Source organism: Anopheles cruzii, chromosome 3 (genome assembly GCF_943734635.1).
Source record: "Anopheles cruzii chromosome 3, idAnoCruzAS_RS32_06, whole genome shotgun sequence".
NCBI lineage: Eukaryota > Metazoa > Arthropoda > Insecta > Diptera > Culicidae > Anopheles > Anopheles cruzii.
The window spans coordinates 77,944,238-77,961,146 of record NC_069145.1 but is presented as its reverse complement, the minus strand read 5'-3'; the positions used below and the strand labels follow the sequence as shown (position 1 = coordinate 77,961,146).

Here is a 16,909-nt window from a genome sequence, read left to right as displayed (position 1 = left end):
GTTTTTCACTCTATTCCCGTCCCAAATGTTTCCTTTTTTTGCCGGAATCCTTTTTGGCCAGAGGAAAACTTCCAAACTCTTGTGGAGGGCTGCAGCTCGCGCTCACCCAGCACTCGTTGTTATCCTTTTTCTTAGGGGAGTGCGGTTGACCACGCTCCACACACACACACACACCGTGTCGCTTCAGGGCGTTTATCGATTTTTGACAGTATGTCTGCGAAGCTTCGTCCTCGAGACGCGCCGCGCCAAACATCTCTGTCGAAGAAGGGGCAAAGGCAAAAATAAGACGAATCACCCCACCACCACCACTCACCTATCCGTGTCGTCGCAGATGATGTCCTGCATCGTGTCCATCTGCAGACGCCGCGATTGGCGAAACTGCTGCTGCTCCTGTAGCCCTAGCTGGTGCTGGTGCTCGTTGCTACCGCTGTCGTGCTCGGGAGATTCGTCTTCACTATTGCTCCACACTTCCACCGGCGACATTATCCACAAACCACACGCCACTTACAGTGTTAGACATAAAGGAAACACGCACACACACGGGCGGGAACACGTCGCGGCGGATGGATCGCAGTGTGCTGCGAGAGTGGAGCCGTGAAGCTTCGAAGAAGCACACAACACACAAAAATGCACAATCACACACACGCCGGGAAACTACTATTGTTTTACGACACAACTCACACACTACTACACGCTACTCACACGCGACACGCTTCGATATTGAGTTGTTTTTTTTCGGTTGTGTGTGTATCAAACAAAACAGTGAATCAAAACACCCCGCCTGCCCTTCTTTCAGTACCACAAGGCGCGTTGAACACCGTCGCACATACACACATGCACACCGAACGACACAAACGTTTTGTTTGGGGAGCTTCCGTGGCTCCTTTTTTCGCGCTATATGCACGCACACACTGCAACTTCGACTGCTTGCTGTGCTCAAGCACGCGCACGTTGTTGCCTAGTTATCTATGGAAGACAAAACAAAACAAAATACTAAAGCTTACACTACATATGTAATGCATGTAAACACAATCATCCGTCTCTTGCCAGCAGTAGCCGATGCTTGGGAGAGAGCGAGAGAGGGAGAAAAATAACGGCAAGTCCATATTTGCATTTGCCCAGTCCGAGCGGGTGCCGTTCGGAATAACCAAAACAAATCAACCAAAAAACGCACACAAACACACACGTACGGGGGCGCACGCACAATCGGTGACCGCGTGGCCAGGCGATCGAAAACACAGCTCCTTGGTGTGACTCCAGCTCTTTCGGTAAACGCGTCGTTTGAAGTCACCAAACGACGGAACCGCCAAAGAGGAGTCGGGTCGGTCGGTCGGATATGGATCTCAGTGCGCGGATGCGTTATCGTGTTTTTGGCCGCTCCGTGATGAAAGATTGCGTGATAAGAGCGATCTCGGGAGACGCTCACTCGCGCTCACTCACTCGCTTGCCGCGCTCACACACAGCTGATGAAGATTGGTTTGGCCAATGTTTGGGATTCAGGTTCGTTGGCGCTTTTTTGCTCGTTCGGTTCTTCTCCGGTTTATTGCGTCGCCGCTAACGTTTCGGTTCGGTTTTACAGTATTCCGGTGTCTGGTTGGTTGGCGTCGTACTGCGCACTTGGGCGGCCCACTGGAAAGCAAAACAATCGAACGACGGGTGCTTCACTCCGCTGACGACGCAAAATTGAACGAACGAACTTTCATGAAACTTCCACCACTTCCGGCGCCAGAATTGCGCCGCTCTTATCACACTTCTGCCGAAAAACAAATGCGCCACCAACCAGTGCGCGCCGGCCGCGGCATTCAAAGTTGCCGGCACGTTCACCACACAACAAAAGGACACGAAAACAGACACACACACACGTGGCGACGCTTACCGTCGAAGATTGAAGGAGAATCGGAGCAGAAAAAAATCGGAACGAAATGAAACAGGAGCCAAAACGCGCGTCCGGTCCCGGGGGTACGCGAGAGCGCGAGAGCGATCCGTTCGCAACACACAGCACACCTTGATGTGATGACTTTCAGTCGATTTCTGTGCGCGGGAAACAGCTGGTGACGCTAGCGAGCGCCATTGCTCATCGCCCCGAACCGGCGTGCCTGTGTGTGCGTGTGTTTTGCCGACGAGCCGAGGAGGAGCCGAGTGCGCCGCGAAACATTCTTTTTCGGCTTATTCAGCGGATGTGTAGTATACGCACACACAAGCTCAGTGGAAGCGGAACTGTACTTCTTTACACACACACTCTCGTCCGTCCGTTCGCCGGGAACGCGTTAGAGCAGGACAGCGCGTGAAAAGGGCGACGCTTTGCCTTTTTTCCAACCTCTGATTTCGTTTTACGACTAGTCACACACACAACGAACGTCGAACGTCGTGCGCACACTCGTTGCGGCGTGAGAACGCGAGTTTGGTGTCGAGACGAGTTCGTGAGGAAAGGGCTCTAAAGACCCGTCTACACGCTACGATATATCGTTTCAGATCAAAAAAATCTAATGTGCCGAGCATCAATTTCGGAACAATTTCCATACATGTGTGCGTGTGGATAGACATGTGTGCATTGTAGCGATAGCGGATCTGAAACGATATATCGTAGCGTGTAGACGGGCTTTAAGACGAGTTCGTGAGGAAAGGGCTCTAAGCCGATATCTTGCGCCAAGAAAAAGCGACGGTCTTTGAGTTGGTTTTGTCGGGCCAAATCGGATTTTCGGATCGTCCGCCGGGATCGGGAGGATGCAGCAAAATCATCAGCTGTCGTGTGGTATAAGTCACCTACAAGTAGATAAGAAAAAGCCAAGCTGAATGTCCTTTTCAGGCGAGTTTGATTCCGGTACAGCCACCTAGTACAATGAGAAATAGAATACTTGTTAGTATCGTGTGATCTTTTAAATGTCTACGTTTTGTACTGAATAAAGAATTCTTGTCTAAACTAAAATTTGAAGAACAGTACTATTCTGTTGAAAAAACACAAATGAAATAGTAAGTAGCAAGAAGTTGGTTAAAGTAAGTATTACCACGTGGCCACCAGAGGCCGGGCTGGCTGTAAATTTCGGTCCGTAGTAATCCTCCAGGCTCCAGTCATCGGATGGTACCCCTAAATTGCCATTCCTGAAGTGAAAGAACGAATCGCTAAAACGACTAGAGGCCGGAATAGTATCGGAAAGTCTGCAAAGAATTGCAAATCCATTGCAACTGCTGCATTTCGGACGGGAGCTAACCAGAAGAAGGACGACCGAACTCTTCAGTAGGTACTTTTTTAATAAAATATTTACTCGCGCTTGGGGCTTGCGCACCGACACGCTCAACTTGCGACGTTGATGTCCGTCTGCCAATGCTACTCCCTAAGATGCCCTAATATCCTTAAGTTCTCTCTAATATATTTGACTGTACATTTCCTTGTTTCTCATCTGAATTCCCTCTGATGCTCCCAACGATTCACTTGAAACGCGCATCCATACCGCCGTGTGGACACTCCACTGCTATACCGAATAATATTTCTCTCAAGCTATCCATGTGCATCACTATTAACTATGATTCTTTCAGATTCCGTGTGCTCCAATCCGGAGCTTGAACCCCGAACCCTGGAGCCTCGCCAATCAACAAATCTAGCGTGGCGCCTTTGCACAGATTTGAATGCTGTCCCATTTGCTTTGTGCACCGTAACAAGCCAACCGACCTCGCTCTTTTAGACCCCACGTAGGAGCGCTTCTCCTATAACACCCACCCGCTCTGAGACAGTCAACATTGCTTTCAGCATTTGCAGCGTCGGAAGTAGTGGGGTAGTCGGAACTAATCGGAACCGTTCTTCCCATTGCGTGTGTGTGTGTATGCTAGGATTAATTCCGATTACATTTTAACGTACAGTAAATCTTTGTATTGAAATTATTTGTTGCCAACCTCTCGACCACAACCTCTGTACAGTATTATCTACTCAATCATTAACTCTGCTTTCGGTAAGAACTATGGCTCGAAAGATACACTGTTCAGTGTGAACCGTTCGGTTTCGTTTGCATTATAAAAAACGCTTTCCTTCAACTACCACTTCCATACAACGAAAACTCGGTACCTTCCTTTCTTCTTTTTCCTTACGTGTCAAACGAAGAAGGATTAATAAAGGTTGAATGAACGGAAGTTTACAGTTTCTTTAGCGTGCCTTGCTCTGGGTGTGATGACTCTTTTGCATACGGTTTGGCGTTCTGGGCTCCACACGGTTTCGCCTTTTCCCTGATCATCGTATATTGTTAACCGGTCTGATTTGTAAGTATTTGGATTGGTTCCGTAGCTGAGTGATTACTTCTGAAGCTTCAGTGGGCCCCTGTTAGCAAATAAGACCTTACCCGCCTATTAGCCCCTTTCCCCCAGAGGGAAAGCAAGAAGCGAATGTGCTTCACTGTCTTCTGTATTAGCTTGACTACTACTTCGTTCTATTGACTCCAAGCATCGAAACACTCCCCGCCAACAACGGACATCGTTGGCGGAGCGTTTGTTCGATGGCTGTGCGCCGGAAGCCCCTGGCTCGCCCCTTTCGTTAATCAGGTAAACTTCGTAAGACTGTGGATGTATTTGGTGCATCAGTGAGTTAGATTTGTTAGCTTTGAGGGCCTTTCTTTGTTCGGCAAAAGCCCGGGCACTGGGTGTGTTTTATTACTGACGTAAAATTTATTCATAAAAAACGCAATGTGTACCGATTTTTCTTCGAACAAATGGCAGAACTTTTCGAATTCTCTTCGAATAAACAAAACCAATACTTGGCAACAACCGTCGCAAGAGGAGCGCAGACACAGTAGTCTCGAGCTCCTCGAGACAGGCTGGCCACACGCAGGTGGCATAAAGACCCTTTCCCCGAATTCCCACCAAACAACGTGCGGCACCGCTACTAGAGAAACTTTTTGCCGGCACCCTTTGCAAGGTGGCGCGACTTCGCGGGATCAATCTTACACTTCAGCTGCTGGATGAGATCGTAGATTTTGAGCGCCGGCCCCACCTTAAGGCTGAGCAGCGTGATGATGTCGTCCTTGCTGAGCTCCAGCAACCGCCGGCCGTCGATCCGGTTCTGCACGAACTGCTCCGTGTGTACGGCGCAATCGTTGATCGTGAGAAACATGGCCACATCCTTCACCTCCCAGTTGTCCGGCGTGATTTGACTGCTGCCACCGCCAATACCGAACGAGCCGAGCAGTCCAGCGCTCGTACTGCTGCTGCCGTTCGAATTACTGTGGCCTCCGGTCGCACCCGCCGCCATCGAGTCGGGCGAGCTGCTACTGTTGACCGCCAGCATGTCGTGGTGGATAAGCCGCGGAATAACCTTTTCCAGCTCATTGTCCGCAATCTCGGAAGACGGAGCCGTCGACGGAAGACCGGTGGCCGAACTCGACTCACCGTCCTCGTCCTCGGTGCGCATGTCCACGTCGTCCCGATCGCCATCCAGGCTGCCACCGGTCGAGTGGTCAAAGATCGGACCGAGAGCGTTCGTTCCGCTCAGTAGCGAAGAGGACGAGGATGTGTCGCGGTGATTTGGTTCGTGTTTGATTATCGCACGAAGTGACGACGGTGTCGCTATTGCTGCCGCTGCCTGCGTCGGTGTGGACAATCCGCGGTGCGGATGGCTTAGGGCATCCGGCGCAAAGTGATGCGATGGGGCCAACGGAGATGAACCATACTCTAGCTGGGCGTTTGATAGAAGCTTCTGTTGTTCGAAATGTTCCTGTTCCTTCTTGATCCGCGCTGTCCGTGTCGTTGGTGCCGGTTGAGCTACGTTGGGAAGAGTAAGGAGTAAGCATTAAATACAAGGGACAATTTAAGAAAAAAATCATGGATCAACGAAACGAACTTGGCAATACGTAATTCATCGTGAAATGAAGTAAAAACAATCACTACAAGCAAACCAAACTAAAAATAGAAAACTCACCACGCAACTTACAATCGTCCTGCGGCGGCACCGGGGCGGGTTCCGTTTTCAGCTTCTTCTTGACCCGTTTGGTCCCTTTCTTGGTGGTTTTAGGCGAAATCTTCTGCACCAGCGGTATCTTCGGTAGGATGCGGGGACCCTCGAGCTTGTGGCCCACCAACACGCACCACCCGATCGGGTAGATGTCGGGGCTTTCGCTGTCCAGCCACTGATCGTACTCGTCGTCCCAGCCATCGAAGTGCACCTTCAGCAGCCGACCGACCACACGCGAGATGGTGGCCACACAGATCAGTCTTGGATCCATCAGATCGGCCGATTCCAGTTTCATTCCCACCTAGATCACGGGGATACGAAAATGAAAACCATGTCCGCGCAGGGCCAACGCACCGCCACGTACCTTGAACCGTTGCCGGATCGGTTCCTGATGGAAAATATCTTCGGTGGCCGGTTTGCTGCCGGTATCGAGCAGATACTGGTCCCAGGTAAAGGTGGTCAGATCGTAGCCCTTCGGTGGGGTGAGCGTGATGTTGTGCTTCGCGCAGAACCCGACCGGAAAGATGCACGGGGATTTTTCGTGGTAGCAGAACCAGTCCGTACAGTTCACGTCCGGATCGTACGAATCGATGCGTATCATAATGTAGCCAAACTTCAGCACCGACATCACGGTCGCCACGCAGATCGACGACAGGTTGAGCGGATCGACGGCCTCCAGCTTCATGTTTTCCTCGAACCCCGTCTGCCGGCCATCGTAGCAGTACTCCTCGAACTGAAAGTTCGTCTTAAACAAATCCATCATGGCGTCGTCCTCGTTCGGTTCCAAAATTTGGTCTCTGGCCGCTGTTGTTGGGGAAGAAACGAAACAAACACATGAGCCGGTCGCCCAAAGGTCGAGGTCAAGGTTTTGACGCGCGCGTTACCATTCATTCGCTCCATGTACTCCACCGGGGCGTCGAGATTGTGTCCGACGGTCGACGCCCAACCAACCGGATGGATGAGGGGCGAATCCTCGTGACACCAGAATCCATTGTCGTCCGAGCTGTTGTAGTAGCGCACGTACAGTCGCTTCCCGACGATCTTGGTGATAGTAGCCACCTTCACCGCCGAGATTCGGTTCTTGTCCACTACCTCCAGGTTCAGTCCCACGCGAAACCGTGACCGAAAGCTGTCGCTAATTTTATTGTAGAACGTCGACGGAAGGGTACGGGCATTCGAGAGCCGCTTCACCAGAAACTCCTTCCAGTCCGGGTACGGCTTGGTGATGCTTTTGGGCGGTATCAGCGGTTTACCGCGCGTCGCACACCATCCGACCGGGTGTACCTCGGCGGAGCACAGGTTCACCCAGAAGTCCTTCGACGCATCGCTCGCTTCGAACCCTTCGTAGCGCAGCAGCGCCTTATAGCCACAGATTCGCAGCACCGTCGCGACCCAGAAGCTGTGGGGCGTGCCGCCGAGCACCGGCTGCTGCACCACGTCACAGTCCGTGTTCTCTACCTCCACCTTCATCCCGATCACCACGTTCGGCCACATATCGTAACCGGGCGCGTGTCGGAAACAGGTGACGGGCGCCGCGAAGAGCTTCCCGTCCATCAGCGCCTGCGTCCAGTCGTACGAGTTGTGGAACTCGTTCGGTTTCCGCCGGATGCTGTTGATACGATCGTCCTGCGGGCAGGGTGACGGAAGCCGGGAGCCCCTCGATAGTTGGGGAATCTCTTCTTGCGGCACTATTTCGTGCGTACTCGCGTCCCCGACGGTACCCATCATCCTCGCGCCACTGTTGCTACTATTTACACTGCTCAAGCTAGCGCTTCCATCGTGACTATTGCTGTTGCTGCTATTGCTAACGATACTGCCGGGGGTCGGTTGCAGAAGGACAGGTGGCGCTGCTCCGGCTCCTCGGTGGTCAGCCATCTTGAACCGATAACCGACCGTTTGTACTTGTGCCTGTTGCTGCAGCAGGAGCGAGTGCTTGCTGTCCTCGAGCTCGTGTCCGGTTGAGGCACTCGGGTCGTCGATCAGTTGGTCGGGCGGCACCGCCAGGATACCGTCATCGATCCCTTCGCCACCCAGGGCCACCGACGCCGTCGGTCGATTGCCGTCGTCCGCCAGCGGAGTTTTGTTACCGCTTCCGGGGCGCAAATGTGTACTGAACACACGGAGCGACTCGAACGACCGGGAACATGACATGCTACAGAAGCGCCGCTGCTTGGTGTAGAACGAATGCTTCACTCCGATGGCACCGCACTTCTCGCAGATGGCTGCAAGTGAGGAAGCGACAAAGTTCGTCAGTGATCGATTGAATCGCGCATTGGCAGCGGTTATCACACGCACACACAGTAAAGAAAGTTAATGAGGGACGAAAAGGGGAAGAAATGAGCAGCCAGAAAGGGGAGCAACTCGGTTAAATGCTCGGTTAATGATGTGAAGTGAAACCAGACTAATGATAACGAACTCTATCCGCGCCGCATAACATATCAAACAGTCCTAAGGGCAATTGATCAATCGCTTCTTCTGGCACAGAAGAGCGTCGACCCTTAAGATATAGGTTTTAAGATATTCCAAAGATTTCAGTCCTTTCGTCCTTCGACTGCGATTTTGTGAGATCTTTCGATCATTCAAAGGAGAGTGTTGCGTAAAAATGAATATCATGGTACGTCCTAGCGGCCGGCACCAGCGCACCTGGCGGACCTTAATAGAAACTATAGCTAGAACGACGCATATCTAGTATCCTTAGAGAAGATGGAAAAACGAGAAACGGGCAGGTCGCGACAGACAGTGGAGAAAGAAAGACTTATAATTTTTGAGCTCCTCCTCCACCTTCAACTATCACATTACGATGTAGTAATAAAAGAGGTTCTACAAAAAAGGTTTTTAGTTTGTCGCTTACTCGAGAGTGAATAAATTTAACAGAGAGATTTAACAGAACGGACAAGAACATTAAGCTTCATCAGTCCTTTATGCTGTGATCGGCTGAACTTGTATTTTATTGGAATGTTATGTGTCTTGTGAGCAGGTGCGGTGATGGGTTAACTGAAGCAAAAGAAACAAATGACGTTAAGCGGAAACTCAACGTGATACAAGAAACATAAACGAGGCACGCAACGGAAACGAATCGTAATTGTAAAGGGAAAGAAAATAGAAATAAATAAAAAATGAAAACAAAAACAACAAAAACCTACCCATGCCGTCGGGCTCGATCGGTATGACCGACGGGTCGATATCGCCCTTGTAAGCGATCGGTGTTTTCAGGACCAAACCGGGCCGCCTAACGGGTTTGATTTTTTTGTTCGCGTACCGCTCGGCCTGCACCGCATACATCCTCGTGTACGGCGGCAGGGGCTCGTGATCGTCGTGAGACGGTCGGATGCTACGCGGCCGCGGTTTCTGGTCCAACGCAAGGCCATCATCCGCCATCATGGAAGGACTCCCGTCAGGATTGTTATTGTTCTGGCCACCATCGGTGCTGCTGCTGTTACTGTTCGAACCATCGTCGTGCGACACATCGTAGTCCAGAAAGTGGCCCTGGGCCTGCAGCAACTGGGCCTCGTTCATCAGTTTATAGTGAAGCAGATTTTCCTGCCCCGTGGCGCACGAAAGGTAATCGCTACCACCACTGGTATCAATCATCTGACCGTACGGATCGAACGACGATATCGTTTGATCGTGTGCGCCCGGCTCACCGTCGGCCACACCGTCCATGCCTTCGCTCGTATCGCACACACCATCGTCATCGCCAATAGTGATAGGGCCGATACCAGCCGCGATCGCCACGTCGTTCGTACTCATTCCGTTCATAGCCGCTATCTTGCCGGTGGGGCCGGAGTCGTTAACGAGCTGCAAGTCACCGACTCCGATCGTGTTCTGGCCTGGCCCGCCAAGTGTTGCTGGTCCACCAGCGACGGTTGCGGCAGCCGCCGCGACCGCTGCTGCTGCCGTCAGCGTACCATTTTGGTCGAGAAACCCGTAACCACCGAGCGCCAGCTGCTGTTGCAGCAGTTGATGCTGCTGCTGCTGCTGCTGTTGCTGGAGATTGAACAATTCCTGATTAGTCAGTGCCAGGTGCTCGGCGGCGCCGCTCGGAATGGTCGCTAAGCCGGCCGGTGTGGGAATGGTCGTTACGTGACCACCGTATTCACTGATCAGCGAGTTCAGTGCCGCCGGATTCATGTCCTGATTCCCGTTCGTATGTCCGATTCACAGCGTTCCACATTGGTCCATGTTAGCATGCAGTTAGTGTCCCCAGCGACGACGATCGGGATTTACAACGACAACACGTTCACACACATGGACGAACAAACAATCATAATCGAACGTTTGGGGACAAGATTGGTGGGGAGGAAACACATAATCGGGAGCACACGGGAACGAAAAATGAATCGGAAATAAAAAGTTTGATAGTAAAGTGTGATGTCGTGTCGTGTTTAAGTGGGTGGGTGTTGTGTATTGCATGAATTTGGCGACGATCGTCGAGGGCGTGTAACGATCACGCCGCACAGCATCGTCGGATCGGATTGGGGATTTTGTAGTTTACGGGTTAAAATCGAGCGTTGGTCAACAAGTTGAATTCATTTCACAGATCGATTCGACATTCGGTAGTGTGGTCAAAGATGTTATGACGGGCACATGACGACGACGACGACAACGATGATGATGGTGATGATCGAGTGGTGGTGATGATGATCGAGTGGGCGTTGAAGGCAGGTAGCGGCGGATTCCCGGTTTTTTTTGTATCGGAACACAATCGAAAGACACAAAACCAAACAAGCATAACACGGGACGGGGAAACATAGAAGAAAAAAGAATTGCAAATTAGAGAACCGAAACTAGAGCGCGAGAGGGGCAGAGCCAAGCTCCGAAAAAACGCAACAAAAGCAAACAAAAATATTCGAAAGATCTGCAGCAAAACTGGCAGAGTGATCATTGTGTAAGGTATTTGGCTAGATGATCTGTTTGAGTGACGCTGACGTCTTTGAACTTTGGTGTATCTGAATGTATGGCTACTATGTTGGCCGTAAACTACTCGTAAGTAACGTTTACGGTGCCCATGAGAAGGGGTTTCCAACAGCAACAAGAAAACATTTTAGAGTAAACGGCTAAGTAAACCATGCATGCGAGTAGCGACCAGCCCAGGATACTGGTGATAAAGTTGGTGGCCACTTCAACAAGCCATGTACCCACGGGCTGCTTAATGCGTACTGCTCCTCTCAGTGCTTACCATAGCGTGCGCCTGCTGAGTGATATCTTCCATGACGGTCGCCACTGGCGGCGGGACGTAGTAGTTGGTCAAGTTTTCATCCAGCTGCGACGCGATCGGTCCCATCCAAACCATAGCACTGAGCTCTTGCGGATTCATACTAGGCGGTACTCGATTAAAAACTAAAAGAAAATAGCCAATGGAGAGAGAATTAGTATCAGGAAGGAACTTTTCAATGGAACCGTGAATGATTCTCAGTGACCTAAGTGGCAACAGTCGTTGCTGTCACCCTGCCGGTCACGGGTTCGTTGCCTCTTGAACCCGGCCACTTTTTAGTTAGCATGGAGCCCCTCGGTGACCATTCCGACGCAAGATAACCGGTAAAATCTACAATATCTTGAAGCGGGTCTGCAATGAGCTCACCGCTGTAGTGCCGATAAGTGTATTTGAAAATGAAATTTGTGCAATACGTTCGGTAGGCACTCTCGTAGTTGTGTTTTTCGCTGAACAATAGCAACTTTCACAGGTAGATAGATTCATAGTTCGTCTCACTTAATTGCGGGGTGCAAAAATTCACTTCGATGCTTATGGATCATGATGATTCAGCCTCAAAATCTAGTCATCATGGAGAGGACCAGGTAAAGATTAAAGTAGAAAATTAGAGTCGATATTATTTTCGCGATTGACTGCCGGTTCCGCAGCAGCCGAACAAGCGGCACAGTTACCAAGGCACAGGAAAACAATTGACACACGCGTGGCCGCCATACACACGCGCACCGTTTCGCACGTTCTCGTGCTCGAGTATGCTGCGCTAAACCAAAACATAAACTTTGCCAAGGAAACAAACACATTCAAGGGGTACTAGATTTCCAATTGTAACACTTGTTCGAATAAAGGCGAGCGAAATTGTGCTGTTTACACAAACCTTAGCATGCCCCGATTTTTGGCGAAGCTTAATAACTTTTCATCTCCACAACTGCTTCGACACAGTGGATGCACTAAATTGCACGTTTGCACAATTGTTCCACTGCGTAATGGGTGGGACGTAAAACCACTCAATGCATCCTTTGGTGTTGTTTCGAAAAGGAAGCTCAGCTTTCACGCAGGAAGCCAAGGAATAAAGGTAACCAATACACGCACACACACATTCACACACAGGCATGTACACATCGACGCACACCGCCTGTCATACGATTCCTTTCTGAAGGAAGCCTGTCGAAACGGGCTTCCGCTCGATGGTGGCTGAACCGTTCTCCGTTCGCCCTCGTTTCGCACACTCACCGTTCATATTTCAATACTAGCTCGACATATCGAACAATCGGGTCGCATTTGGCTGCGGTCCTTGTGGTCGCTTCACGGCACTCGCACGGGACAGCCACGACCGCCGTGTGTTGTGTCCCGTGTCCGCGTTCGTCGTCGTCGTCGAGTGATGCGGATCGCAACAGCACCGTTGCGAGAAACCATTCAACAACCTGCGACCACCGCGGGGGATACTACTCGGTCGGATGTTGCCACAACGGGGCACGGTTCCCGCGATCCACAATCCGAAACGGTAAGTCTGCTTGCGATATTCTCCGTTGTGTACAGTCGGTGCGAAATGAAATCACTCGCAACAAAAAAATCTTCCTCCCGAAAAGCAAAAACTCCTCAGTTCCTCGAGTTCGGATGAACAATGTTCGAAAGGTAACAAAACGTTTGGCAGAACGCGCGAAACAGTGCTGCCAGATGGGCGACATCGACTCCGCTCCTGACAGTCAGCTGAACGGGACGCTTCTTGAGTCGGGCACTCGCATCGGTGGGCGCTCTACTCCAAACGACCGTTCTTCTCTCACCGCATCTGCTCAGCACAGATATACTGAACTATCAGCAAGCCCAACTGCCCGGTATAAACACGGATTGCGGTTTCGAAAAGGGGTTTCTGGATGGTTCGCTATTTGTACAACTGTTTTTGATTCAATATTTCGTGCAACGTTTGCGGTATCGTTGCTCAAGTTATTTGGATGATATTGCTAAAACTATTCCGCCTTTTACAACTCGCCTGTTAGCCCTACAAAAATAATATAAACAACTGTTCGGTATGCTGGAATTTATTTATTTATTTATTTGTTTATATAAGTCAACGGGCAGCTTAGCCTAATTGACAAAAAAGACTTAACCTATCACTTAAACTAGCACTAACCAAACTGGCGAAACGCAACGACGAAGCTGGTAACCAATATTTGTGCAAGACACCGGAGACAATAACGAGGACGAAACATTTACCAAGAAGACATGAAAGCAAACACATCACGACACTGATCGAGGGACATATTAACATCGAGAAGCGACGAGTAGTTGTTGTAAGTACGACACAGAGAAAGCAATGGATCATTATGCCCCGATAGGGAAGACCGCGCGTCAACTCTAAGTTCCAGGTTGGGTCGCCGTCTCAAGCATCGGAAAGGGACAGACAAATTTATACGAGACAGGAGTGTTGGCGAGTCAATACGAAAAGTCAAAATCTTAAAAGCAAACAGAGCCTGTGCTGACCGTCTCCTATGCTCGAGTGAACGTAGCCCGAGTAGAAGGCAGCGCGTTTTGTATGGTGGAAGTCGATCCGCAGCATACCAACCAAGTCTACGGACAGCGATCCTCGTAAACTTGCGTTGTATGGCTTCAATACGATCAATCCAGCACCGAAAGTGCGGATGCCAAACAACACAAGCATACTCAAGGATCGACCGAACGAGACAACAATACAAAGCTTTAAGACACATAACGTCACGGAACTCAGAAGACATACGAATAATAAAACCAAGCATTCTGTACGCACGCTTGATGATGTCCTCAAAGTGCAAGTTAAGCCTCAGCTTCGCGTCCAGTGTTACACCTAAATCACGGATAACATCTACACGCGGAACAACAGACGAGCCAATGCGATACATAAACATGACAGGGGACTTTTTCCTAGAGAAAGTGAGAACATTGCACTTATCGACATTCAATGACATTTTATTGCAATCACACCAATGAACAAAACGTTCAAGTAATGATTGCAAATAAACACAATCAGACGGGATACAGACAGGTAGAAACAATTTCAGGTCGTCAGCAAACATTAAGTAGCACTCAGAAGGAAGCCGAAGAGTCAGGTCATTGACGAACAGTAAAAACAATAGCGGACCCAAATTGCTTCCTTGGGGAACGCCAGAGACGTTGGTGAAAACAGAGGACAAGGTCTGACTAACCCTAACACGAATGACACGATTACACAGGTAAGACACAATCCATCTCACGAGCAAGGGACAGACACCTAGTTTAGCCAATTTGGCGGATAGTAACCGATGCGAAACTCTGTCAAAAGCTGCCTTGAAATCCGTATAAATTGTGTCAACCTGCAGACCTTTGTCAAAGCTAGAGTAGCAACCATTCAAGAAGGTGAGAAGGTTTGTCGAGGTAGATCTGCGCGGGACAAAGCCATGCTGCTGGTCAGAGATGTAAGGCTTAGAGCAGAACTGCAGGTGCCTTGTAACAACTATTTCAAAGAGCTTACTGCAAGCGTTAAGAATCGAAATGCCACGATAGTTTTCAATACATTCCTTACTGCCCTTCTTGTGGATGGGAAGCATCCAAGATTCCTTCCACAAGGACGGAAATCGAGCAGAGGACAAGGACTGTCAGTTAAGCGGCGAGAATATCGATCTACCCGCTTAACTGTCGGAACGACTGCGCTACCGGTCACGGGAGAGCGACCTCGCTTCGAACGCAGCTACCAATACCACCAGGCCGACCGGGTGAAGGTCCTCGCCCGATCGGCCTGCGCGCGAGTAAGCGTGATCGGACAAGGGACTTGGATTCCAGAAGCGACCGCGAGAGATCACGGAATTTTTTAACCCTGTTACCGTTCCGTTACCGTTGCCGCTTCCATTAACGTTGCCGTTGTAAAAAGTAACCCAAATAAACGCGTTAAAAAACGTGGTTAATTTCATATCGCGAGTTCATTTCGTGCCCCACGTTGGGCGCCAGCCGAAAGAATCCAATAAGGACCCTGAGAACAGAATCCTCAGTGGAACAGCTAGCGCTGAACCACACTCCTTGAGAACGGCAGAAGGAATGTTGTCCGGGCCCGGGATATAAGATAGTTTTAACTGGTCAATAGCTTCGAGTATAACAGACTTTGAGATAGTTGGTAAAGGCACGTCAATAAGATCGGCCGGTACAAATGACAGGGCTTCGAACATTTCAGAGTCAGAAACAACGGAGTTGTCAAAATTGCACGAAAACGTAGACGCAAAGGCTTCACACTTATCACGTGCAGACGTAAAAAAACGATTACCACAACACATAGACACTGGGAGACGGTTACACTTACGCTTAGTGTTCACGAAGCTCCAGAAGGACCTAGGGTTGACAATCAACGAAGCCTGAACTCTCCTAACGTACTTATAATAAAGACGCCTGTTTAAGTTTTTATAAAGCGAACTAGCACGAAGAAAACAGTTCCTATTATAACAAGAGCGGTTGCGCTGGAACCGTTTTAATTGACGACATTTAAGCTTGCGTAATCGCCTTAATAATCCAGTTGACCACCGCGGTCCACAACGCGGACGCAACATCGGCACTGAGTCACTAAACAAACTGCAGAGTTTATCGCTAAATAGCTTCACGTTACTATCGATGTCATCAGCACACAGAAAACATTTCCAATCGACAGCCGAGATGCAGGATGATAGTTGTGCAAAGTCGGCACGACGAAAATCAAAGCGAGACTGCCATGGCTCAGACTCAGCACTTGCAGTTGCTCGCTGTACTGCGGGAAGATCGATGCTTATTTCCAGTGCGGGGTGATATGTATCAACAGGCGTGAGAGCCTCAGCAGCTTCGTACACGTTGATGCCAGGGGCTAACTCAGCATCAGCAAAAACCAGATCCAAGTTACGCCCCAGGACATTAGTAATAGTATTCCGCTGAAGAAGGCCATGGAAGTTGATACCGTCCACAAAGAACGCCGCAGCACCGGAAACAGAAGAACCCTGCACATCCATCAGACCAGATCGTGTCCAGTTTAAAGCAGGCTGGTTGAAGTCACCCATTAACAGAACTAAATCATTAGGGTCGATCTGGTTTAGCACAAGAGTGAGCGAGTCCATAAGTTTACGAAGCATAGATATGTCCCGGCTAAGATCAGGCGGCAGGTACGCGGTACCCACGACGAGGGAATGATGTTGCAGCTTCACTCGAATCCACATTTGTTCGAACGGTTCGGGAGGGAACTCAATTATCCGGCCCTCCAGGTTGCGATTGACCATTATAGCAACTCCGCCACCACGTGAGCGGCCGCTTAGTGAGTTAGAACGATCGCAACGGAATACACGGAACGCGTCACCGAAGTATGAAGATGGGACGGACTCATCAAGCCATGTTTCAGTTAGCGCAATTAAGTCCCACTCACACTCCTGAAGAGCAAGGCTAAAAGAGTTGAGCTTCGATCTCAAGCCGCGCACGTTCTGGTAGTAAAATCGAAGATTGTAGATGTCAGTTCGGTTCGTGTCTATTCGTGGCGTGATGCGATCGACGTGGTCGACGTTTTGGTAAGATCTGGACATCTGCTATTTATTCGGCGAGATATTTACGGTATTGTCAGAACGAGGCCTCTTGCGTTGGTGTGGTGGTGACATGAACGAGCTATTCCCATACCGCAGAGCCACCTCGGAGAATCGTGGAGGGGTAAGCTCCCTAGCCTTAAAGCTCAGGTCCGGAAAGCATAGTTGGTCGGATGCTAGCGGAGCGGCAACGGGTGATGAACATAATAACGGGCGTCTATCTTGGGCTGGTTTGGC

At 50.1% G+C, this 16,909-nt stretch overlaps 2 protein-coding genes across 2 annotated transcripts in view; both read right to left on the bottom strand.

Annotated features, from left to right (window-relative positions):
• The window catches only part of LOC128271054 (uncharacterized), a 105,460-nt gene extending 104,977 nt beyond the window's left edge, over positions 1 to 483 (bottom strand). Inside the window, exon 1 of the mRNA XM_053008487.1 lies at positions 314 to 483. Coding sequence (XP_052864447.1) covers positions 314 to 483 — 170 coding nt within the window. The remainder of the gene's footprint in view (positions 1 to 313) is intronic.
• Positions 484 to 4,867: 4,384 nt separating this feature from the next.
• Positions 4,868 to 12,396, bottom strand: LOC128273009 (polycomb protein Sfmbt). The gene is made up of 7 exons (XM_053010912.1): positions 12,372 to 12,396; positions 11,112 to 11,272; positions 9,076 to 10,066; positions 6,817 to 8,154; positions 6,297 to 6,736; positions 5,900 to 6,233; positions 4,868 to 5,742 (listed from the first exon to the last, which is right to left on the bottom strand). Exons 1-7 carry the CDS (start codon positions 12,376 to 12,378, stop codon positions 4,868 to 4,870), a joined length of 4,146 nt encoding a protein of 1,381 aa, XP_052866872.1. The 5' UTR covers positions 12,379 to 12,396.
• Between the last annotated feature and the right edge of the window lie 4,513 nt (positions 12,397 to 16,909).

Bases quoted from the DNA above. Each gene is read 5' to 3' on its own strand.
- LOC128273009 (XM_053010912.1), bottom strand. The intron at 6,737-6,816 runs GTAACGCGCGCG...CCCCAACAACAG, and splicing joins GTACATGGAGCGAATGAATG to CGGCCAGAGACCAAATTTTG. The intron at 5,743-5,899 runs GTGAGTTTTCTA...TTCCCAACGTAG, and splicing joins GGACGATTGTAAGTTGCGTG to CTCAACCGGCACCAACGACA.